The sequence below is a fragment of the Leptosomus discolor genome, chromosome 22, assembly GCF_034619465.1.
Source record: "Leptosomus discolor isolate bLepDis1 chromosome 22, bLepDis1.hap2, whole genome shotgun sequence".
Taxonomy (NCBI): Eukaryota; Metazoa; Chordata; class Aves; order Leptosomiformes; family Leptosomidae; genus Leptosomus; species Leptosomus discolor.
This window is the reverse complement of record NC_141412.1, coordinates 5,816,760-5,841,937: the sequence shown is the minus strand read 5'-3', so window position 1 is coordinate 5,841,937 and position 25,178 is coordinate 5,816,760. Positions and strand designations below refer to the sequence as shown.

The window sequence follows — 25,178 nt, the reverse complement described above, 5'->3', positions numbered from 1 at the left end:
CATCCCTCTCTCCTCCCATGTAAGCTCAGAGGAGACGTTGCTCCTTTGCCACATGAGCAAGGCTGCAAAGCGCAGGCTTCCAGGCCCCCGAGTGAAAGATGCAGAGGACGCTCGGCCCCAGGAGTTGTCTGGTACAACCTCAAATCGTTGTCGCACCACCCCAGCAAAGCGCTGGCTCCCAAGCCGCGCTCCTCTGAGCCCGCCAGCAGAAATCGCAAAGTATTTCCATCAGCAGGATCAAATATTGAGGCATTTGCATTATGTCAGAGATCAGGGCTAACGGCAGGGATGCTAGGGCTTCCCAGCAAAGGACAAGTGCAAGCTCATCCTCCCAGTGTCACATCCAGTGTCTGTGGGGACTGTGCTACTCTGCCCTCACGGGGAGCTGGCAGTCCGTGGTTTGCTGTCCATCTCGGAATGATCCTTTCCAGCAAACAGTCTCTTAATGGTATCACTAATGAGCGGCAGACTGCAATCTTGGAGCTCCAAAGCCATAAAACCAATAAGGAAACAACGGCAAGCAAGCACACCAAGAGCATCTGGGAAGCCACCAAGCGCAACAGGGCTACGCTACCTCATCCCTGGCTGACGGCTCCTTCTCCCACTCCTCAAGACAGCTGATGGAGCCAATGGAAGTAGTAGGAAAAAGAAGGGAAACAGGAGCCTGGCAGTGAAAGACAGGGTGAAGAGACTGCTCCAAACAGGTATTGCGCCTAAAGATATACTGGAGTCCTGCTTCCCAACCTGCTGCTTGGCCATTTGGGGTTATCCCAGACGGAACCTTCTCCATCCTTTGCCTAATCCACTCTTTAGCTACTTAATGCACATGCTCCCTCCCCTTTTCCAAGCATGTGGCAAGTCTACCCTCTCGAAAGTGTCACTCCTGAGAAATGGCTCTGATGACCGACGCAAAACTGCTTTGCTTCATTATGTTGCATTCTGCCTAGTCTTGGGATGCCCTCCGGGCTCCCTAAAAATATACTTGCTGGCAGCAAGCTAATCCTTCCCTGTATTTTCACAGCACACAAGCAACAGCAACGGGAAGAGCACACCGCCATGTGTCCATTATGAAGCAGCTGCCTCTGGGAAGAGCAGAGTCTCTGCTTTCAGTAGTACACATGTTGGAGTTACATCATCTTCTCTCCAAACATACCACAGAATATCCAGCTCCAAGAAACAGCAGGCTACATGAAATGCACCGTTTGGTACTGTAACACAGAAACTAGCGGTGATCCTGCATGCTTTTCTCCTGTCAAGTCTCCTCTTCTAAGCACTTCAATCTGTAAAGAACACCAGGAGCAGCATCTTCTTGATCAGCCAAGTCTTGATCAGTTCATATTTCTCTCGGGAAATACACCAACACAGGTCACCAGACTGGTCCGCTGCTGCACATGCTCTGCGTCCACATTCTCCGTGTCCATTCGCCCTGTCACAAACCGGACAGCTGGGCAGCCTAAGCTTGCAGAATCCCTCGAGTCTCCGATGACCCAGAAAAGCAGCTGCCAAATCAAGACGCCCTTCTGGGCTGGGTGGCACTGGACACGGCGACCGGACAGGCTTTCCAGAGCCCTCTGCACACAGCTGTGGCAACAGCAGGCGTAGGAAACCCAAGCATGGTGACACAGCAAGCAACAACAGAGCTAAGGTGGTGCTCTCAAGCCCACGGCCGTGGTCTAACCCACTGGCTGTGCATGACGCGTGTCCCGTGTTCCTCTTGGGCTCAGAAGCGCTCCTTCCTCTTCCAGAGCTTGCTGTGACACGGGCTTTCGCATGGGAGCTGATTTAGTTTCCATGTGTCACACACGGCTCTGCTCCTTTTCTCCTGGGCCTTCCAGGTGACACCTTCTGGGATTAAAACCCGACTCAGCAGGCAAAATACAGAGTAATCCTAAAATCCAGCGAAGATACTGCTCCTCTTCAGCATGGCGACAGCTCTCTTCCCGCAGACCACGGTCTACCCTGTTGGCATCCTGCTGTTCAGGCAGCAAAAGACGCCAGAACAAAACCACGTCAGAGTAGCAGCAGCGAGAGGCAGCTTATCTTTGCCCCTAAGGCAGGGCAGCAGCTTGGATTTCTGCACTGCTTTTGACTCCCCAGTTACTCAGGCAGTGGGGATGGGTCCCTGAGGCCGACTTCGTCTCCACCCTCCCTTCTCTCCCTGTCGTCTTTGTTGTAAAACAGACGGTGCGGCGCAGGCACAGGGCAGGTTGCCTCGAGAGCAGGGACAGCGTTTGGTCCTCCCTTCACCTGTCCTGGACAAACACGCGTCAACAAGACGCCATCCCATCAAGTCTCTGCAGGCCAGTGCCAGGTGGAGCCTGAGGCCACAAAAGCAGGTGTCATGTGCTGTCTGCCTCTAGCTGTCAAGACGTGTTCAGAAACGTGGGGCAAGACAACAGGGTTTGTGGGCAGCCTGCACATCCTCCTCAGACTGTCCAGCTCAGCAGAAGCCGGGCGTCTCCATCGCAGGCTCTCCATCAGGGCAGCGAAGGAACAGACGCTACACGGCAGAAGGAATCTTCAGCCCCTGACACTGGGTTTAATCCATCACCCAGCCGAAGCAGAGATGCCTGGAAGCAGCCTCATTTAGCACTGGCTGGAAAAATTCTTTATAAGAAGATCCCAGACATGTTCAGTAAACACTAAAAAAAAATCAAATTATCCCATGCCTGTGGCTGCTGCTCTCCTCCACTGCTGGCTACACCAGCCCTGGTTAATGCGCTGAAATGCCTGCTTTGTCCAGGCCACTAGGAGCAGACGGCGCGGCAGCTGCGGTCTCAAGCTCATCGCTGGAGCCCTTCAGAACCAAGAACTCCAGCAGAACGTCCAAGAGGCAGAAAACCAGGTGCCTGAAATGGAGAGAAGACAAAGCTTAGGCTGGTCAGGGCACAGCGGAGCTGGGAGATCAGCTCTAGACACGCAGAAGCCAAAGCTCACGCAAGGACGAAGTACTCTCACTGCCATCAGGGGAAAGACAAAAGAACTCTAACCTAGAAGAAATGTTTCAAGGGATGGTTCAGGGTTTTTTTTTTCCGCTCCCCAAACCAGTGGGTGTTCGAAGCTGCTGAGCAGCACAAAACCCACAAATGCATCTCCTGGAGTGAGGTGGCACCTGCATTGCTCTGCAGGTCATCACAAAAACAGCGCTTTCCCACTGCACAGCGATGGGTATACAGAACAACACTATCTACACAAACACGCAGCTCCCTAAGCTCCTCCAAAAACCACAAACTAAACCAGGATTTGTCATATTTTCTCTAACATCCACAAACTAAGCAGGCCAACAACAAAATTAACATGAGTGGCTCAATCTCCTGCCAGACCGAGGTCCTAGACATGTACCTTCATAATAAGCAAGCCAGATGCCCTCTGATACTGTAAGTCTGGGATAATTAGCCAGGTATGTTCTGTGCCAAGAAGCTGGCAGCGTAAATCTCACGGCGAAGCCTCGAGCGTAGCTTACGGGCCCCATCGCAAAGGCTATCAGGGTCAAGAGTCCATAACCCACGTACCTGTTGATCACAGGCTGGCCCAGGGACTCCAGTACCAGGTTCCAGCTCATCTGACATTTACTGGTTCCAAGGATCTCTTGGACGACATCTGTCAAAGAGAGAGACAAAGCTTTAGGCACTTCACATTTCCACTGGAGTAAAACAGGGTCAGTCTCCTGCGGGACAGCACTAAGCCACAGTTTGGCACGGTGCTCTGAGCCCAAGGCATCTCACGCCCAACGTGACCAGGACAAAAACCAGCTAGGGACAGGACTGAATCCCAGGACAGCGTTCCAGGCTGGAAGGGCACATACTGGTAGTGCTTTTTCATCCCCAAAGGACAGTAAGGGCCCCTTACACTGCAGCAGGGAGTTAGAAGTTCAGACTGCGCTCACATGGATTAGGCAGCAGCTGCTGTAACGCCAAAGGTCCCCGTGTCAGACTTCAAGAGAGGGAAATCCAGTGCAGCTGGGCTCGTGATTTCATCCCGTGGAAAAGCCACTCTTCAGAGGGAAAAGCCAAAGGCTTGGCCTTATGACTCTTCCCAGCAACGGTGCCCTTGGGCAGCAGGCGGGAGCCCAGCGTGGCACTGCCTTTCCTGAGCCCTGCTGAGTTGGAGGTGGCTCAGTGGGAACTGCGCCCCCAGCGCTAAGCACAGAGCAGGCGGCCACTCCGCGCCGGGGAATCGCCGAGGCACACGTCCCTTCTCTCTTCTGCTTGCGCAAACTACCCAGCACCGGGAAACTGTGGGTTTTGCTTGCAGGAAACCATTCCAACCTCAAAGGTCACAAACATTTCCCACTGCCCAGGCACGAGCAGACTCCATCTCTGTGTTGAACCGCATTTCCAGAGATACCAGTGCACTGGAGCGTTCCTCAGCCTCCCCCACGGCTCCTATCCCAAGGGCAGCTGGTACATCTCTGGGGCATTCTTACTAGGCAAGATCCCCATCAGGCTCTGCAGGGCCTGCTCTGCCGTTGCTTTCTTCTGCTCCTCGGTCCTGGCTGGTTTAGGCACTGCTGGTAAAACTCCTCCAGGCCAGATGGATTCTTGTAGCAACTGGAGGTACTGGACCCAACGCTGGGTGCAGGTCAGGTTAACCACCTGGACTTCCAGCCACCTGTAGGCACAGAGGGAAAGGGAGAGAGAAAGGTCAGGAAAAGTCCAGCTGGGTACCAACTCAGGAGCTTTCCGCCCATCAGAGGCCCTGGAGGGGTAAATCAGCTTGCTGGGTAAGTTCACACGCAGTTTCCAGGTCTGGATGTTAAACATTTTCACAAGTATTAATTGGCTGAGTTGCCCTCTGCAGCAGGAGTATGTGAACGTTCCCCATCTTATAAACAGAAACACTAATGCAAAGTCACAATGGAAAAGCAACAGCCATGAAAAGCTCCGTCGCTCCGCTGCCCACAGGAAACCAAGTGAGTAACTGGTCCCTCAAGGGAGCACGGCTAAGGAATACGACAGGCCTTAACCTCCTAAGTTATGCCCGTGCACAAGCAGGGGAGAGAGTCGAGACAGGGCTGGGAGAACCACCAAAATCGGTGTTTTACCTCTTAAACAACCCCTGGGACTGACTGGAAGGACACAAGCACGGCCTGGCAACCAGTGCTCCTCTCGTCAGTCCCTCTGCTACCTAAAAAGTCCAGGAGGTCTCGCCTAGAGACCAAAAGGCACGCTCTCAGGATGGCAAGGCACCGATATCCTGCTGCTTCGCACTCCTCTCATCCCCCTGCTCGCCTGCTGTCCAGCCCTGCTCCCTCCAGCGGGGGCAGGCAATGAAATCATCGCTGCTCCCGTCCAAAACCCCACACTGCACATCTATTAAAAGCCAAGTTAGGTACCTGCCAACAGAACTGCTGGTCGGCCCTCCCGCTGGGCCGCGACTGCGCCCTTTATACGGCAACAACCTGCAAATCCCGAGACCGCGGGAACGCTGCTCCACAGAAGGGTCTCGGAGGTGTTTGCCCGAGAGAGATGTGTCCGTGCCACCCAAGCCCTGGCCAGGGAAAGTTCCTAAATCCATCACGAAGCCCCTCTTTCCCGGACATGAAATCACTTCCCCGCGTAACAGCAAAAGCCGCGGCCATCAGTCAGAACTTGCCGCCGCTTAAAAATCTTTCCCCCCAGGATAAGATGAGGCCAGTGGATGAATCCCTGACACCACGCAGGAGGGTCCCCAACGATTTGGGAAAACCAGGATGCAGCACCAACGGCCTGCGGCTGCCATCCTCATCAGCGGAAGGCTCCGGAGCCAAGAGGGGAGCGCCGGCACGGGGTCGCGGTAGGGAAAAGGCTCACGATTTTGCCAGAGCTTCAAGAGTCCCAGAGGAGAGGAGTCGGCAAGCAGGGCCAGGAGACCCGTTCCTCTTGGCAGCTGGCGTTCGTGCTTGCAATTCCGTCACCACTACGCCCCGGCAGCTCACAGTACATCCAAGAGCACGGGCCCTGCCAAGGCAAACTTTATTTAACCTGCGCTCTGCCAGACTGTCTGCATTCTTCTCAGGCGAGGCATTCGGGCCAAGGGCGTCTTTCCCCGCACCACCGGGACAACGCGAGCGGGGAGGTGGGGATAGTAACACCTAAAAGGTAGCCAGGGGCAAAGGAACGGCGGGTGGCCATCACGGGGGCCAGGGCTGCAACAGTGATGGTCCCTTCTTCAGCGGGAGGCGAGGTGCCTAGCTGCAGGTCCTGAAGGATGCACACCTAGGAACTGCCAGCTGCAAAGGCAAAGACCATTAAGAATCCTAAAAATAAGCCTTGGTGCAGCAGGAAGGCCAGTTAGGTCTGAGCAAGGCCTTACTGGAGCGTGGGCAATACTCCCGGTGACCCCAGTAACGGCACTGGAAACGGCCATTGACGCTCAGCCTCACCAGGGACCCCAAGTACTGATGTTTCTGCAAGACAGTGCCAGAGATCCCAAGGGTAGCTTCTGCCTGTCTTGGAGGACAAGAAGTCACACAGCACAGTCTTGCCTGGGGAAAGACCCTGCTTGAAAGGGTTTTTATCTCCAGCCATCAGTAGAGTTTAACACCCTGGATCATGTTAAACCCTCCAGCCATCCCCGACCAAACTGAAGTGTTAAACTGCAGCTCCTCTAGGGGCAAGAGCTTTCATTAACGGGGCTTTTCATTAACGTGTTTTCTTACACAACCGGCTTCCCTAATTGAGAAAACATTTGACAAGCAACAGAAGTTCAGAGACTTGGGGACAGAGCTGTAAACAGGACAACCCGCATCGAGGGAGATCAGATTGAACACTGACTTCAAATTCATCGCAGCAACAGTCACTTTCCATCCTTTAAAAGGCTGCAAAAAGCAAAGAACAAGCTTACTTTTCCTTAGGAATGCTCCTAAAATAGCAAGAAATCAAGCAAATAGTGTGCAGAGTGAAAGCTGAACTTAGAGAAGACGGCACATGTTTCCAGACAGCTCAAGAGCCGACTGAGAACTGACGAACGCTGGAAGGCTCCGTACAAACAACCGACCATTTCTAGCTCATTTATTTCCACAAAGCCACCAGAACCAGGCAGCGAGGCCTAGCAGTTACACCTATCGATCCGATCACATGGGCACGCGCTGCGATTACCCACGTGCTTACGGGTCTTAGTTCCCTCAGCGGCAAAACACTAGGGATGGATTTTTCTTACTTAGTCTGGCAGCTCGTTGCTTTCCCCTCGGGGAAGCAGAGGGCAGGAGCTGAGAAGGGCTCCGTCGGTTTTGCCCCATCTGCGCCGACGCTCCCTGCGAGCTCCTGAGAAGAGGCTGACTTGCCCGACCACATGGTGCTCAGACAGCGGGATACTCACGGCTGGGAAAGAGGGGGAGAGGCACCCAAACCATCAAGTCTACAAAAAACAAAACCAAGAAACTCGACAGGAAAGGGTACAAGAAAGAAGGAGGAGAAACCAAAGCCGGGTGCAAGCGGAAGGAAGACTAAAGTCACTGTGCCACGCGTTCCCTTTTGCCAGTCCATCAGTGTGCGGACCCACCCCAAAAGCACTGGGAAGAGAGGAACTGTCAAGACTGGTCCACCCGGCTCAGCATCCCCCCCTGGGAGAGCAGCTGATGCTCTCAGACACTTTGAAAGGAAACCTCAAAACCGAGGAACCTGCCACAAAGGGTCTCCCTGGCCGCTCTCGTGTTCCAGCCCCTGCCCACACCCGCTCTGGGGGATGCGCACTGCGTTTGCACAACACCAACATGCACGAGCAACAGTTATTAAACAGTGAGGAGCAAAGCAACCCCTCAGCCGTCACAAGCGTAGGTGCAAGTCACACCAAGCTTGATTGAAAAACCCTACCCGAGTAAAACCCGGATTTCTGCGGCAAACTGACCTTTCCCTCAGGCAGACTCGCTGCACCAGGATCAGGATTAACAGCTCGCACTTCCCACACAGGAACTCCAAATACGCGCTGGTCCGAAGCTGACCTTTGCCAGCAGATCACAGATGATTTTTCATACTATTAAAAGGACGAACCATCTGAGATCCATGTGCCACGCTGGAAGCACACAAGCACGCCTGCTCCCAGGTAGAAATAAATCTGGCAAGAAACACAAATAGACCCATCTTTTTTTTTTCTTTTTGGACGGCTGATGAGTTACTATTTCCATTCTGCTATTTCATGAAGAAATAGCCTTAATAAGAAAGAAAAATAAACCCATCACCAAACCATCTCCTTACGCTTCAGCCGAGACCAGAAATAGATTGAAAGTGACCTCCTGGGCTCAGACGCTCAAATGCTTCGATAACGCCCCACGCAAAGAGACAGACTGCGAAGGCTACGAAGTCCTGGACGTTGGTCTGGAGGTGCATAACTTGCCCATGCTGTAAGGGTCGTCTGTTTGAAATAGCTGCAGATGGAGGAATGAAATGGCTGCTAAAAAAGAGCTGATTTAATGCCATGGCTTAAGCTGGAACTCCAAGGTCAGCTGAAGGGGCCCACCAAGCCAGGAATGGCAGAAATGCCCTGGAAATGAGCAACAAGGCCTGGGGGGTCACTAGGATGGAGCAGCCTATGGTAAAGACAGGCTAAGAGTCAGGAAGAGGCAAAACACAGCGTACGGACTTGGTTTGACCTGGCTCCTGTGAGCTGGATGCACTCACTTAAGGGGACTACCCAAAGGGTTCACCTGCAGACGGGGAGAGCTCAACTCAGCCGGGAAAGGTTGGACGGGTTGGATTTGCTCAGTCTGGAAAAGAAAAACGGGCCAAGAAGGGACAAAAAGATATGGTACCCTCCAAATTTACCAACAGCTGCTAGAAGCTGGTAAACCTCTGCTTTTCTCGTCCATCAAGGCTAGGACAAGAGCTGCTAAATCCACTTGAGCCAAGGATTGGTTGAGTTGAATACGCTGATTGTAGTTAAGATCTGAAGCAACAGCGAGTCCCCCCAAAACCAGGGATTTTAAGGATTTAGACAAACACAAACTGGAGGCCACGTTAGGAAGAAGACAAAGACGAGGAAGCTGCTACTAGTCTGCTTTAGCTGTACAAAGACAAACAGCTCTATAAACATACATGAGCTGTGCGTAACGGTAGCAAGTCCAGCTCAACATCTACTACTTTCCACCCCAGAGAGTAAGGCCTCCGTTTCCCCGAGGTCAGTGAACACGGCGTGGCTAACCAGAAGCTCAAAAAAGGCCCGTGAGACCAAGGCAGTGAAAAGGATTTAAGAGGAAGGCAACATCTGGAAACGCACAAGCAAATCAAGAAAGGCTGGTACTTATATCACCAGACCGTCCCTCCCTTCGCAGTACTCGTCCCCCAAATTGTGCCTCAAACCACAAGAATATCCTTAACTCGAGGGCTCAGAAAAAGCAACATTTCAGTGCTTTGACTGTAAAACATTTCTGAGCAGAGCTCGTAAAACCAAAGCAACAGCTGCAGCGGGCACAGTCAGAAGAATGGAAAAACACAAACGGAGAGCTTTCGCCCCCAGGCTCGGCTTTTAGCACCTGCTACTTGAGCCCACGTCCACCTTCTCGGCACAGCCGCCAGCGGAAACATGTGCAGCCGGCTGCTGGCACGCTCGGCTCAGGCACCTTCAAAGCAAACCCACACTTGTCCAGGCCGTCGGTAAACCCTTCGCGGAGGAAGGAAACAGGAAAGAAAAGCAAAAAAAAATATAAAGCCCTCCGTAAATCAAAGAACACGAAACATCCTGGGTCCTTTTAAACTGCTGGCCAAAGACACACAGGCAAAAGTAAACTATCCTCCTCGCCTTACTGGAAACGTTCCTCTCCTGCTGCACTATAAAAAGTTCACAATCGGATACGCTATGAACACCACGTCCTGTGCCCCTGCCCACGGTCAGGGAGGGTTTGAGCAGCGAGGCAGAGGCCGAAGGCCTTCCCCTCAAACAGCGTCTCGCCAGCCTCGCACCTCCCAAGCGCAGCGCCCCCGGAGCGGGGGGGCAGCTGCCCCGAAGGAGGGAACGACTGGAGCTGCCAGGAGTTCACGCCGGTCGCGTTGGCACCCAACGTGCCTCGATCCGACTCACCGGCGCCTTGCCAGGGTTGGGCAGGGGGATTTTTTTTTTCTACCTGCTCGAGCCAGGCAGGGAGAGGTGGAGCTGGCAGAAGCCCTGGGAGAAGCGGGTAGGCAGGACATTTTGCTGCGGGGCAGGGAAGGAAGAAAGCAGATCATCCCTTACTGCCCGTAGGCGCGAAACCACAGCTCGGAGTTGGGATGTGGGGCACCGCTCTGTGCCGCTTTCCGTGCTGCTCCCTCCAAAGCACACCTGCTGCAGAAAGAGAGAGTGTAAACGCACAGGGCTCCACTCGAACATCTTCTCCCCCCAGTGAATTAACTGAGCTGCTCTGGTTTTTTTTTGCTTTCCTCAAGTTAAATCTCCCTGCGACACCGTGGGGCTCAGGAAAGGGGGAGTAAGCTACATGATTCAAAGAAAAAATCAACCCAAAACCCCCTTGATTTTTAACAAAGCATCCCAGCTTTCGATAACATCTTCATCAAGTATTTATTGAGCCAATTAAGCTCTCAGCAGTGCCCCAGGGAGAGGCCAGGCTGTCTCAGCCAGGTCCTGCTCAGAGCAGATTGCTTCATTAGCCTACTTCAGAATCAAAATACATAAAAACACCATTAACCCTTTGCAAGCCAGGGAAAACTAAAACCAACAAGGAGACATTATTTCCTCTCAATCCTTTTCTTCTTTGTCTGTTCCATCTGAAAGAGGAAGCTGTTGCTTTTTTGTCTGTGAGGCTTTTTTTTTTTAAGTCTAGGAAGAATTTGGCACATATTTAATTGCTGAAACAGAATCAAAAGAAGAAAGGGAGATGCAGTTAAAATAATGTTGCAATTGTTATCAAAGCACAGAGTGCTCGCTTCATTCTAGTGGCTGTTTTTGGAAGAATGCTGCTTCTAGAAGAGGGGGAAAAGAATTTTTGTTCGGGACCGATGCAAAGCCAGATCCAAAATTTCCAGGTGCTTGGAGACAACTGAATTGAGGCCCGTTTCCAAGCCGATTTTTATTTACTTTACATACACACACGAAGACACACACAGTCCTGAAGATCCCTTTTGCTGACATACCCCAGGCCTGCTGTTTCTACTGCGTCTTGCAGCTACAATACAAACAGCCAGACCCAGAGATGAGGACGAAGATGCCATAAGGCTTGTTCTCCTGCACACAAGCTCTGTTGCTGGCCTTCAGGCTGGGGCGCTCGCTTGCACCACCACAAGAAGGACAGGGCCTTTGCTGCCAGGTACCCGGGCCTGCCAGCATGGCCCTCCACGTGCGGTTGCAAAGGTCCTTACTGAATGTGCCCAAATCCCCCAGGTAACAAGCCAGAAGAGCAAGTGGCTTGAGCTGCCCCAGCTGCACCGACACTGCAGTGGTGACAGCTCGTTTCTGCCAGGCAAACCCAGCGTTGCTGCCCAAGCCCCGAGTGGGAAGCTACCTGCCAGCCATGAAGCCAAAGAAAAGCGGGAGCAGCCACGCTGGGAACAGCTTTAGCCTAAACTTTCCCAGCTTGTCCTGGCACCGGAGGAGCACGGGTCACCCCTCAGCTTCAAGGGCTTTTTCAGAGCTAACCCCAGAACACCCTCTACGCCGAGTGAGACGCGTACAGCCCAGCTTGGTGCCGACCCCCGGTGCAGCCTGGCACTGAGATGAGGTCTGGCTGTCTCGGCTGTCGGACATGCGGGCTCCGGGCGGCCAGGGCCGGGCAGAATCGCTTGCCCACGGGCAGCCTGTTCCCAGCACACCTGGGGCTGCAGGTGCTTGGCTGCCCGAGCGGGCAGGTTTACTCAGGGACACTGAAGAGGGTCAGGCAACACTACACGCCGGTGGCACTTGCAAGTCAAGAGGATCAAGGAGGCTGCCAAGGGTCTTCATTTTTGCCAGTTCTGTTGGCACACAGATCAAGGAAAAAAAAAGAAAGAGAAAAACCAGAGAAAACCCCACCCAGCAAGCAACTCCCCGAAGCTAGGAGCGACTTGAATCACACCAGCAGTTGCACAAGTGCCCACGACACCTGGCCTGACACGGACAGGCTCCGGCACAGAGCCCCCAAGCCAAGACAACAGCAAGAAGGCAAGGGCAGCCTGGGGTTGCCTACGGCGGTAACCCCCAGCAACAGTCCATCCAAACCCACCTTGTGCAATGGTTGGGCACCCTGTCACCTCCCTGCCGAAGGAGGCACGGGAGACGTGCCATGAGACCAAGGTGCAGCACCCTTGGGCCCGGTGCAGAAGCCCAGGCTGCTGAAGGAACCCCAGGCTTGGCTGCAAGGACCCTTTGCTGCCCCATTAAATTGGCAACCCAGGACCTGTGTCAACCACAGGCCACGAATAGGGGTCCAAAGGGTTCTCACTCGGTGGGGCTGGAAGCTGAGCGAGCCCCTGGCGTGAGGGCTAATAAAACCAGCCACACCGATGAACCGTTACCCCTCAACACACACAACGAAGCAGGGACAGTGGGACACGCAAAACCTGACAGCATGGAGAGCCAGGAAGGGACAGAGGGGAGGCCACAGCAATGCAACCATCACCCCGGAGGCCCCGTTGCTGCTGGGGGTTTTTACCTCTGCAGGAAGCGACCTCCATAGCAGGCAGCTCTGAGATGGCTTCAGGGGTCAGGGAGACAAGTTCTGCTCTCCCCAGCCTTCCATCTCCCATCAAAGGTGCACTGCAAGCGCAGGACAGTTAGAAAGGAGAAAATCTGGAATAATCCAGAGGCCTGCAGGCTCCAGCTGCCTGCACAGGCTGCAGCACCCTTCAGCCACAGCCTCCCTGTACCCTGGAGCACGGCATTGGCTTCCCTCATGTGCCATAGCCAGACCGTGCCCAGACCATTCCCACAGGCAAGCAGGGCTGCCTGTGCCAAGGCATTTGCTCTTCAGACCAGGACCTTGCCAAACTGTTTATCCAAACCATAACAGACTGAACCCCCTGCCAAAATCCAGGGTGCAACGAGAATTTAGATGCTCCAAACCTACTGCTGATGGGATGAAGACTACCACAGCTCTGGGGCTTTGCCCAACTTCTGACCCCCACCAACGCTTGGCAAGGTGTAGCGCCTCAAACCCAAGACAACCCCGTACTGCTGCAGCCTTCCTGAGACCACTCCACCCCGTTTTAGTGTACGTACTCAGAACCTGCCCTGCGTGCTGCCTAAGCGCCCCTCTGCTCCCACCCCAGGGCTCAGCGGCCCTCACCACAGCACACGAGAGCCAGACCCCCTGCAAGACCACAACCCAAGACTCAGCTCCAGGGTGGATCTGAGCTCACATGGAATTCCCTTTCCCAGGCTAGTTCAGCAGTGCCTTAAAGCTTGGGAGAACCAGCTGAAGAGAGGGAAGCCTACAAGGAAAACAAGACAAGAGTAGCCACGCTCGCAAAGGGAACCAGAGCTAGAACTTGCAAGAAACCGCTCTTAAAGTCTGCCAGTCACTTGTCATCAGTCTCAAAACATCCCTGGCTCTCCCTCTACACCTCACACAGCCTGCAATTTCACCTCCTCAAACCCACCTGCTTTGTTGAGGAACAACAGGACAGAGGACAAAGTCTGGAGCAGGACCAGAGCGACCCAAAGGGAACAGCAAGCCAAGCGGTGCCGAGCTCCCCGGTAAGGCAGGGATGATTTGCATTTATTTTAACTCATGCTCAGCGGGACATGACAGCAAAGCTGCCTGCGTGGGTCTACACACTCCCTTCAACACACACAGGGGCTTCCGAGCCCCGGCACAGACTGCGTCCCAACCTCACCCAGGTTGCAGGGCGCAGACAGCCGGGGTGCGCCGGGACACCTTCCCTCTGCTCCGCGGTTCGCATTGCCACGGCTTCCTGTTGCCATGCGTGGGAAGGAGCTAGGAAAAGCCAGCAGACCTGGATCTGCACCTAAAGCACTCCCAGGTCCACCCCTGGGATCCCAGCACTCCGCTGGGGCTCCCCTCCAGAAGGGGACGCAGATATAGGCCTGGGAGAACCCCAGCAGCAGCTGAAGGGCACAGTGAGCTGGTACCCAGGGGCTGCCGCCCTGGCTCATGGTGGCACCGGCAGACCCCTGACCTAGTGACCATCGTGCCGCCGGGGACAGACCGCGGGGTCACAGCCACGGCACACTTTGCGTGCTTGCCGGGTATTTTTAACACCGCTTTGACTCACAAGGCTCTAAAAAGAGCACACGGATGCTCCATATGCTTTTTGCCTCTTCCACCAAACACCCCCGGAGCCCAGAGTAGCCCCATCGACTCCCCTTCGCAAACAGGTCCCTGTTGCAGCCTTCCCAGGAAAGAGGAGATCGGTTTCCAGCCCGTGGGAGAGAAGCGAGAGCTGGACAGAGGAGAGGTGCAGAGCCAGAGCGGGGCAGCGAGTTTGTTTACAGGCACAGACCCAGTGTGTGGAGAGACTGCTGGAATAAATCCTTGGCTCCGGAGTCGTCCCTGCTCTCCGTGAGCCTCCCGGCCCCTCCGCCTCATCTTTCGGCTCCGAAGGAAGATCCCTCCCCGTTACATAACGGGATGAGCGCCGCAGGGATGCGGGCTGGCACACACAGCCTCCCTTTCACTTAACAATACCTTTTTCTGTCATAGAGCCTTCCTCTCCCCAGCTGCCATCAAACTGACCGTCAGGGGAGACGGATGGCGGCTGGCTCCAGCTATTTCAGCTATGGAGAAGAGGGAAAAGAGGTGGGTGGTGGGATGCTTTGTGCCTAGAACAGTGAAAGGAGCAGGGTAGGGCCATCCCGTAACCAGCAACAGCGTGGTCCCAGCAATCACCTGATGCCACTGGAGGGGATGCTATGGGCACCAAAGTCCCCAAAGAGAGGGGGATTTGCTCTCCAGAGAAGCTGGACCCCCCGTTCTTGGTGGTTTTGTGTTGGTGGTTCTGCTCTGGCACGGGACACCCTTGGTGCAGAGCGGTAGCCAAGCCCACGAAGGCAGCTGCAAGAAAGCCACAGGAGCAGCACACTCCTCACCAAATACAAGCTGGCAGAGGAGTAGCCATCCATCAGAAACCCTCTTCCTAACACCCAAAACTCCGCTAGGACACCTCCTTTCCGCCACCTACCACCGAACCCAGCCACTAATGGGAACGGACAAGAACCTTGTGGAGGGATGATGCCTGCTCCCCCTTTGTGACCAGTAACACAGACAGGCTGCGTGCCCATCTGCTGCCCCCGGTTTGTCTGTCTGTTCTCAGAGGCGAGAGCAACGATGCCTCGAATAGCACATGCTCCCCAGAAGAGCTTCTGGTATTTTCTCCACCCGGAAAGGGTACCCAGACGCAGTGCCAGCCCGAAGGCCAGTGCCAGGGCTGCGCCAGGTCTGGCCAAGCAGCGATCAAGTTGCAAATACTTGAATGGAAGAGAAATGTCACCAAATCCACGCTGTGTCCCTGGACAGGCAGCTGCCAGCAGGTCTGACATAGAGGCTTCTTGGTCTGCTCCAGACAGCAGCGGCCACCTGGGCCAGCTACAAGTAGAAGAAGTCTCAGCCACCATTCTGTGTGGCTCAAGGACAGGGTGCAACGCCAAGGCAGCACAGAACCCCCATTCTCAATTTTCCTCCACTGTGGAAGTATCTACATCTTGAACATCCATCTCTGGTATTGTCTGAACTCCCGTTTCATACAAGATCACAGCCTTCAGGACAGGCAGACGCTGTTCTCAGGGCAGTTCCTGCACCCACTGAAGTATCCTGCCGAGCCCCAGCCTTCCACATGGGCTTCCAGGATCACTAAAACCTGTCACCCTGGATTCAAGATCGAACCACCTCTCCTTCAGGAGACCAAAGGGCTGTCCCAAGCAATGTCTTCCAGGTTGGGGTGGTGACTACAGCAACAGAAACAGAGTAGGAAAGTGTTCCCTGCAGCAAACCATGAGCAACACCACCCCCTGGCAATGGTTCACACTGTGCAACTCTTTCCCCTTCACACCAGACCTGCCGACTCCCGACCATCCCAGAAACGAGAGCGGAGCCAGCGCCAACACGTGGATTTCAGCAGCAGTCCTGGGGACACGGGGTGAGTTCACAAGGTGGCGTTTGCACCCTGTCCTGACCACGACACCAAGGAGTCCCGGGACTTCCCAACATCACCTCCAGCTCACACGGGTTCACGCAGACCCGTTGAAGCGGAGTAGTTACGAACACCTTCACCCTCACGCTGCTCCACCAGCACAACTTGCGGAGCTCCTCCGCCCTCCACTGCGTGTGTGACAGCCTCTCTAGTGGAAAATACCAACGCCACGTGTCGGTGCTGCAGGCTCCCCGGGTGACCGGGACGCAACTTATTAGGAGGTGATGACGTGCCTACTCAATCTCTCATACCTCCGTACTTACACACAAGGATTGGGTTCCAGCTCATTCCCCGTTTTGGAGAAACAGGAGCAACACCCACCTCCTTCCACCCAAGGGAACAGACCAGGGAGCGATGGCCAGCAGCCCCTGACCTCAAAGCGCTTCAGCAACCCCCGCTGAGGGCAGCTTAAATTACCAGCTCGGTTATCATGTGCTGCCCTGCACATTCTGACGTCGGCTTTGAATGCTTGCAAGAGAAGAAAGAGCATGGGAGTGGGGAAAGCACGGCTCTGAGACTCTCCCTAGACAAAGTCCTTCTGGGAAGGCTTTCCTTTTACTCTAAAGGACCATCTCGTCAGCTAGTGATAGTCACCGACGTCCCCAAGAAAACTGAAATGCTCTCTGCTTGTATGTCTTAGCCTACTGCCTTACCACACAGAGGCAGTGGCTCCAGAAAAGCTTGGCAAGTACGTACCAGCTGGAAGGAAGTCTTTCCCTCGAACATCTGTGGGTCACCGCCCAAACTGCAGGCACTACTGGCCCGCCACAGATAAGTCAGAGGTGCCTCTGTGAAAGCGAAGGCCCTGGGAGGCCACAGCTCGAGCTGTTGTTTGACAAGTCGCTGTTCCCTGCGCCTGTTTAGTCTCCTTTTGTACAAAGGACAAGCTAAGCCCCTCGGCAGGGAGGGACCAGGAGGCCAGTCTCCCTGGAAAGCCAAGTTGCTGGGCACTCTTGCCTTTTCATGAGGCAAGAAACCTCCCATTCCCAGGGCTGGATCCTTCCGTTCCCATGTTGTTTACGGACAGAAGGCTGGCAGTTACATCGCTGCTCATGGGGAAAACAGCTCCCAGCGCAAATCTCTGGGATGTTTACCTCCACACAACATCATCTTCAGAGAACCCTGCTGTCTGGTGTGATGCAAAGCATTGATCTGCATTCAGGCAAAAGCTACGTTTTAGACTAACTGCAAAGGCCACAGCACCTCGCAGAGCTGTGAGACTGGGCTCTCAGACCTTACCTTTGAATGAGGGTCCCAAAGAGCAGGTGCAAAACCTTGTGCGTGTTCTCTGTGCACAGCCAGCTCCAGTGATCCATCAGCAGCAGACGAAGCACGTCCAGGGCCAGGTCAGCCAAAGCTGTCTCAGAGTCTGTCAGGACCAAGAGGAGGGTCAGACCAAGAAGCCAACTCTGCACCTAACCAAACCTGGGGGAAAGCATCATCTGAAACTCACTCTTTTCCCCAACAGCCTGCTTGGCACTTCCCCCCAGCCTAGCACCTCGTGCCACAGGCAGATGACCTGCTGTGGCACAGCCAGCCTGCCCAGCCGGGCCCTCCCAGGCTCCTGCCCCGATCGCTCCCTTGCATTTCCACCTTCTTTCAAGCAGCCCCAACCTCCCTACCAAGGGGCGCACCAGACCGGAGCGTGGCTGCTCCGAGGGCTCAGTTCCTTCACAGTTAAGCTGAGGGATGGCAGCGTGGTCAAAACAGGTGAGAAAGAAGGCAGTGAGCATCGCCAGGAGAAAGGAACATTGCTGAGGGCTATCTTCCTAGCCTTCACCAACACTTTACCCTCCGCCAAGGGGCAGTTTTGCAGGCACAAGACTCCGGTCGGTGTCTGCAGGCTGCCATCGTGTGGCAGGTCCGAGCCTCCGCAGGAAGACGGATGAACTACATCTGGACAAACCAGATTTTTCGGTTCAAACGAGAACTCACACCTACGCCCACATATCCCTGGTGGCACAGACAGCAAAACCTCTCTCTGACCCTCAGGAGGATGTCAAAGCCTACAGCACAAACGCATTCTGCTTGCTAGGGAATTGCTTCTATGCTGCTTCGCCCCAAAACATCATCGGTGTTATACTGGGGGAGATGAGGGGATAGGGATTCTGGACCCCAGCACCTTTCCTCCCCTTCTCTTCCTCTCCCTGCTGCACATAAGCTGGATTTAATGAACTCCAGGCCACTTCACTTGGAAAAGACAGGGCACGAGTCCATTTGGCACCTCCCGCTCTGGGCCACGCGTAAGTTCCTCCTCGCTCGCTTTGCCCTTTGAGACTGGACTTGCTTGTGCAAAAACTGGAGGGGGCTGTTCAGCTTCACCAGAACCCCACACAGAGCATCGCCAGGAAGCTCTGTTGGTTCCCGTAGCATCCAAGTCCCCTTCCTCAGAGAGCTGCTGGCCAACCTCTTCCGAGAAGCCGCCCAGTCAGCAGATAAGGACGCCGGTTGCCTTTCTAGCCAGCCGCTCCCCAGACATTCACTCCCCTCACCCTGCCAGGCCAGCCTGCCCCGTCTTGGCTCTGAAGCAGCACAGACCTAAAGGCATTTGACATCGTTTATGTTCAATTTCCCTCAGTTCAGCTAACTTGGCCTGTTGGCATTTCTTCTGCCCTATGCAGAGCACTGGCCTCCAATTCCAGTCCTGCCCCCCAGCACCCCAAAACAACCGCAGGCGTGTGATTACAGGCGAAGCTGGTAGCACAGGCTAGGTTTCAGAAGACCAGACCCATCCTGTCACAAGCACATGCTTTCAGTCAGAACTTGCCATACTTGAACCACTGGAGTAAAATTTTTGGGAGAGTTTCAGCTGATGCAGCTCAGCTATTCCAAGAAAAAGGTTAGAGAACGTATTATTTTTTGCTTTTGCAGGATCGTCTTGTAACCGCTCTGAGAGGCTGTAGCACCCCCACGCTTCAGAGGGGGGATCTATAACCAGAAAGCGAACATCATTCCTTGAACCAGGATTACGTATTTGCTCTTCCCACCAAATCTACCCAAACATAACCAAGTCTCAAAAGGTCCTTTTACATTGTGTGGACACATCAAGTCTAACTTGAGACTACCAAGAAACCGTAATTTGGCCGCTTTTCAGTTTCTAAGAGCCTGATTTTACAACATTGGCAGTTTGAGCAGCGCGTCCTCAAGAAACTTATTTCTGCAGTAACTGTCGTGGGTAGACTAAGGTGAAGATCTACAGCGACACAACTGAGCCAAGACCCAATTTACTTCCACTAGCAATAAAGACCAGAGCAAATCACCCAACAGGGCTGAGAAAACACAGTTTGCCTTCCCTTCAGCCAAGGTGCAACAGGCAGGAGACCAGGTCCTCACACCAAAGACCGTGCGAGCTGAGCCTGCGCACGGTGGAGCTGTTGCAGTACCACGGGAGGTTCGCTGAAGCACTAAAACAGGGTCTGAACTCACCAGAGTCCGTGTCCAGACGCGGCCCCCGCTCCGATGGGCCCATCCCATCCGTATCCTCCTGCGGGGAGCTCTCCTTCGCTTCTCTGCCTCCCTCGCCTTCGGGAGCTTTGCTGCGACCTGCCTCTAGCAGCTTCTCCTGCTTCTGGATGAAGGATTCCATAGCAGCCAGCGACAGGGTGCCAGCGACCTGCCAAAACACCCATTTCTTAATATCACAGATGTGGGCCACACACAGCCGGAGCTGAAGAGATACATGAGGTAACCACAGCCCAAACATCCTCCCGCCCGCCGCTCTGCACCCTGCTGTAGCCAGCAGCACAGCCAGGGCTGCCGACCGCCTTGCCGCAACGAGCTGGCACGCGGTGGCCGCGGCAGCCGCAACCCTCACGCGCACGGATCACCCCAAGGCAGCTCCCAAACAGGGCAAAGATGAGGATCACGGGAGGATTCTGAGAGGGCTCTGAACTTACAGCGCTGCCCTCCCTGACGGAGTACAAGATCCTGTCGTGCGCTTCACTCGCGCTCAGGACCGGCGCGATTTTACTGGAGGAGAACCTCAGCCTGGACCTGAAGAGGAGAGACACAGAACAGTCAGGGTTTGCTCTGCAAGCTGCCAGGGATCACTTCCCCAGCCTCAGCCGAGGACCAGCTACCTCTGCCCAGTGTCCTGTCCCAGCTAAGAAGCCTGACCAGACCTGAAGTGGTTCAGAAAAAGCCCCTGCCCGCAGGATAACTAAGAGGTGGCAGCAAAACCACACAACAAAAGCATTAAAATGTTTTTCCTCAACTACACATGGGCCTAGCCAAGGCCCTCCAACATCCACCACGTACATGCACCTCCTAACCTCTAAGGTTAGACAGAGGCATTTCTGTTCAGCAAAGTGTGAGCACGGCAGCATTCGCAGGAAAGCGTTCAGAAAAGCCTCTGAGATGAAACACACTTAGCAGGATTGTGAAATCCGATTATAAACACGCACACACAGAAAGAAAGATATGAAAGGGCGTTTGGGATTGTGGCACAAACTGTAAAACAGCCTGGTTATCGTTAAGGAATGTCCTTTCCAGCCAAGCTGCTGCAAAACTTGTACTTTTTTGGTTTGCCTTTTTGTCCAAAGCAGCTTTTTCTAGCAAAACATCTCTTTTCCAGAAAAAAAAAGCCCTACTTGCTCAGAAACCCTCCCTTTTTCTGCAAGGGAAGAATCACCCATGAGCACAATGGGGCTCATCACTGCCAGCAACAGCAAATAAACACTTGGTGAGCAACATACATGCAATGACCTTAAACACTACTCCTAAATAAACACACAAACATTTGCTGGGCAAGGCAGCATACCACTGTGTGAAACTCATGGGAGGGGCAGGAGAGAATCTTCAGGTAGACATCTTAGAGCTGTATTTTGCAGCGACTCGCCACATACGTAGGTCACACACGTGTTTAAGAGTAAAAAGCAATTCTCCAGGAGCATCCATGTCTTTGTCAGCAATGCCACCACCTCACGGCTCCCCCAGGAAGAAACCCACCTTCTGAGAAGGCCTGAGCATTCCTGGAAACTCCGTGATCTAAACAGGAACTCAAACTTGAGAAAAGGTTCAGCTTCAGTAAGACAGCAAGGTACTACCTACAAGATGTAAAGCACCAAGCCGGTATTTCCCCACGATGGAGTGAGTTTATTTATGTTGTGCACAAAGCACGGGAGAAGCCAGAGGAGCCCTTACTTGTTCGGCTTCTTCCCGTCCGTCTGAGGTTTCCCATCCACTTCAGACTCGCTAAGATCCTCCGTGGGGCTCTGGGGCTCTGACCTGGGGAACGCCGTCTTCAGGGTGTCCACGATGGCATTGACAACGATCTGCAAAAGCCAGCGGTGCTGTCAATTATGGGATATATCCCTATTCCTTCAAATATAACTTAAGAGCTTTCAGACTTGCACTCTCTCTGTTCCCCAGGATAACCCCCAGTCTCCTTGAGACGGGCTCTGACTCTCTCTAGCTTTATGGCTTTCCGGGCAAGCTGAGCCCAGCTTCGCAGAGAGCTTTCAGTTTTTTGGCAGTAGCCATATAAGCAGACATTGCAGCCCAAGAGGCGCGCCTAGGGGCGGAGGTAAGAGGCTTAGGTCACCCGTTTCCCACTTGTCTACCTTGTCTATCCTGGAGACAACAAAGGGCTTCTTGACGAACGCAATCCTGGCGTCAGTGTTCAGGGCGAGGAACTCCTGCACCTCCTCGCTGTTTGCAATCTCAGGGACCGCACACAGTTGCTGCAAAGAAAGATGGAGCTTTAGGTCTCTTTGGAGGCAACTTACCAGCCTGATGACGTAAAGTGCAGGTGGAATGGATCTGATGGGCTGCACGGTCAGCACAGAGCTGTCCCATGCACTGCTTGCCAGCCCGCAGGGGCACACAAGCAAGTACCTCACCTTCAGGAAAGGTTCTAGCAGACTTTTTCTGGCTTCCACTTTATCACTGTCCATGTTTCCAAACGGGAGATCAGGGAACAGTTTCTTTGGGCCTTTGATATCTGCAGAGGAAACAAACCCATTAGCAAGCTCAAAAAAGCTCCAACAGCTGTATTAAAACCTTAATTCTCTTATGTTCAAGAGCATGATGTAATCTGAACAGCAACAAGGATGTTTTGATACACTGGAATTTGCTGCTGAAAGAAATAAATTTCTCCTCTAGCCAGCTCCGGACGGACCAAGGACATGGGCATCACAAACAGCCCAGCATCCAGCCCAGCAGGGTAGCCTCAGAGCAGAGGAGCATGGACTGAGGTGAGAGGGAGAAGGATTTTCACAGCAAGATAATGCAGGCACTGACTTTTCAGGTACTTGCGGAGCTCCGGTTTCTCCTCCAGTCTGGTCTGGAGGTTGAGGAACTCCCGGTAACGGCGGTTCACGGTGTGGTAAGCCACTTGCTGAAGGCTGCCCGCGCTGTCACCTTCCACGGCTGTCTCATACTGAGGAGGAAAGCAACCATCAGTAATCCTTACAGACCCCAAACCAATCCTCATGTGCTGTGGTCCCTGTTGGCCCCGCAGCCCCCGGCCCCCACGGAAGTCCCAGCCTGCAGTTGCTCAGATTAACCCTTCCCTGAAGAACACCATTTGCACAGCACACAAACCCCTCACCGAGCAGGGAATGGTGAAAACAGGATATCAAAGATTCAACCAGCCCCACAGGACCCTTGCCCACGAGTGGGAACCCCTATGCTGCACCCAAACGGCCACTGGAAAAGCCACGGTGCCCCCTATTCCCCCACGGCCAGATGAAACGTGTTGTCGAGCCACACACAGGGCATATCCTCGTCTCCAAACACCGGCTGGTGCTCCCCTGCCAGGGCAGGGATCTCAAAAAAAGGGGGAGCCTTTACCTTGACGGTGTACAGGGTGTAGGGGTGGAAGCCGGTTCCGCTGTGCTCTCGGGCCGTGATGGTCCCAGTTATCCGCAGGTTCTGGATGACCACTGGCCCGTCGGGACTGCTGAGGGGCTCAAAGCTGAAGGTGCTGATGGAAGCTGTCGGGGAGGATGAGAGCAAGGGCAAAGTCTGCCCGGGGTCTAGGGGGCTTTGTGGCAGACCCTCTGCTGTCCCCAGATCTTTCCCCAAGCTGGAGGGTCTCTGCGAGGAGGACTTCTTGGGGACAGCCGGGCCTTCCTCTCCCTTCTCAACTGCCGGGTCGATTTGGATGTCAGGGCAGGAGCTCAGCACAACAGCAGAGGCGGGAGGCAGGCCAGCATCCGAGCTGGCGGCAACGCCCTCCTCCAGGTCCCCCGTGCCATTCTCTGAAGCCACTGGTCCCTCCAGCACAGTGGAGGTGTCCTGGAGGGGTTCATCAAGGAACTCCCCCACTGGTGATGGTGCCAGCAGGTCCGTGTCCTGGCCCGCATCAGGCGCGGGGGACTCCAGTTCCAAATCCTCGCAGGGGAAGAGAGAGCCAAGGGCTCGTGGGCAGAAGAAGGGCTCCTCTGTGTGGCACAGCCTGCTCGTCAGGTCCTCTCCCTCGTCACCAGCACCTCCTGCCTCTCGCCTGGGCACCTCCGTGGCCCTGGGCAAGGGGAGCTGCCCGGCAGGGGAGGTGTCCCTCTGCACCGTGAAGGGCAAAAAATCAGGCACTGGAGGGGCAGAGGGTGGCTGCTCCCCCCGGGGCTTCTTGGAGAAAGCCCCGATGAGCAGCAGGTTGATCCAGTCAGGATCGGCCATCTTTCTGATGGCCGGCAGCAGCACGTTGCAGGCGACCAGTTCCACCACCACAAAGCGTCCAGTCCGCGTCTCGAGGTGGGGCCAGGGCACCAGCGCCCGCAGCAGCGCCTCCACAGCAGCCCGGGCGTAGCCCACCTCGGCCGCCGGGCTGCGGAGGGCAGGATGGGGCCCCGCCAGTTGGCTGTACTCCTGCCACAGGGTCCGGCCGCCCTTCGGATCATCCCTCAGGGCCTCACGGGCCTGCAGGTAGCTCTGCAAGTGGTGGCCACACAGAAGGAGGAGGCGGTGGGCCAGGGCTTGGCGGTCCACTCGCCCCAGCCGCCGCCTCAGCTCGGTGGCCAAGCCTGTCATGGCTTTCTCCACCTCAGCCTCGAAGGCTGGCTCGCTGCTGACAGTGCGGTACCACGAGGCAACAAAGTCCCGCACCACCTTGCGGACAGTGCCAGATATCTCCCTCTCCAGCCGCCCCGTAGCTGCCGGGCAGTAGGGCTGGGGCCGCAGGGAGCTGACAAAATGCTCCAACCGCAGCCGGCGGCCAGAGGGACCAAAAGCCCGGGGTCCCAGCCAGCCACCCAGCACTGCCAGCGCCCCACAGAGCAGTCCCAGAACCCGCAGGTCAAGGAGGAGCAGCAGGGCCAGCAGCCAGGCCACCACAGCCACCCACAGGGCCCGACAGACCCTTGAGGACTCCTGGCTGGGCATGATGGCGCTGGGCAGGGGAGAAATCACCCTGGGGCTCTGCTGCCTGCTGCCTCAACGGCCCCCACGGCCTGAATGGCTAGAGTCGAGGATTTACCAAAGCTGAACTCCTTCCCTAGGCACCGGAGCCCAACCGACCGGGCTCCTCACCGGGCGCTGAGGCACCTCAGGGCCCCACCGACCCGCGGCCTTCATCGGACACCAAGGCCCAACCCACCGCGCTTCTCGCCACAGATAAAAACTCACGCTCTTGTATCACAACGAGCCCCTAAACCCGCCAGAAGGGACACACCGACCCCGACCGTACCGGACTCACCGCCCCGGGGCTTATAACCACCACGGCCGGCAACTCCTCCCCGGCCCCGGCCGCCACTTCCGGGCTCCCACTTCCGGTCCCGCCCCTCGCCGAGGGCCGGTCGCTCCCTCCCCACAGCGCCCCCTGGCGGCCGGGCGGGCTCGGGCGCCGTTACCGCTCGGATCGTTAAAAAAAAATCCAGAAAGTTCCCCCCCCCCCCCCCCCCATACATCCCCTCCACTAATCCAAGTTTTTTTTCGGTTGGAAAAAGCGCGCAGCCCTGCGCTGGGTTGCTGTTGTGGGTGTTAAGAGCAGCAGGAGTCTGTAGCAAGGCGCTGTTTTGTTTCTTTTCCCTCTTATTTTTTGCGCAGGTGGAAAACAAGGAAGCACTGGCGCTAAAAACTTTGTGTTTCTCTGCTATCTAAAAAATAAAAGTGCATGGGGGTGGTGTGAACAAGCAGCTCTGTTGCTTTCCGCTGGGAAACACTGATCCCCCGTTAACATCATCAAGCACTGCCCTGGGAAAAAAGGGG

At 54.9% G+C, this 25,178-nt stretch overlaps 1 protein-coding gene across 1 annotated transcript; it reads right to left on the bottom strand.

Annotated features, from left to right (window-relative positions):
• Window positions 1-2,031: 2,031 nt before the first annotated feature.
• Window positions 2,032-24,353, bottom strand: SNX19 (sorting nexin 19). Its single transcript, XM_086476812.1, has 11 exons — window positions 22,824-24,353; window positions 22,272-22,410; window positions 21,872-21,972; window positions 21,593-21,712; window positions 21,174-21,304; window positions 19,928-20,024; window positions 19,458-19,644; window positions 17,271-17,400; window positions 4,427-4,611; window positions 3,513-3,600; window positions 2,032-2,849 (listed from the first exon to the last, which is right to left on the bottom strand). Exons 1-11 carry the CDS (start codon window positions 24,351-24,353, stop codon window positions 2,714-2,716), a joined length of 2,844 nt encoding a protein of 947 aa, XP_086332938.1. The 3' UTR covers window positions 2,032-2,713.
• Between the last annotated feature and the right edge of the window lie 825 nt (window positions 24,354-25,178).

What these genes read in the sequence shown, in the direction of transcription:
- SNX19 (XM_086476812.1), bottom strand. Translation starts at nt 24,353, where the DNA reads ATGCCCAGCCAGGAGTCCTCAAGGGTCTGTCGGGCCCTGTGGGTGGCT. An exon ending in TGCTAGAACCTTTCCTGAAG is followed by an intron (nt 21,713 to 21,871) that starts GTGAGGTACTTG and finishes CTTTCTTTGCAG; the next exon opens with CAACTGTGTGCGGTCCCTGA. An exon ending in GACGGGAAGAAGCCGAACAA is followed by an intron (nt 20,025 to 21,173) that starts GTAAGGGCTCCT and finishes TCTCCTCTTCAG; the next exon opens with GTCCAGGCTGAGGTTCTCCT.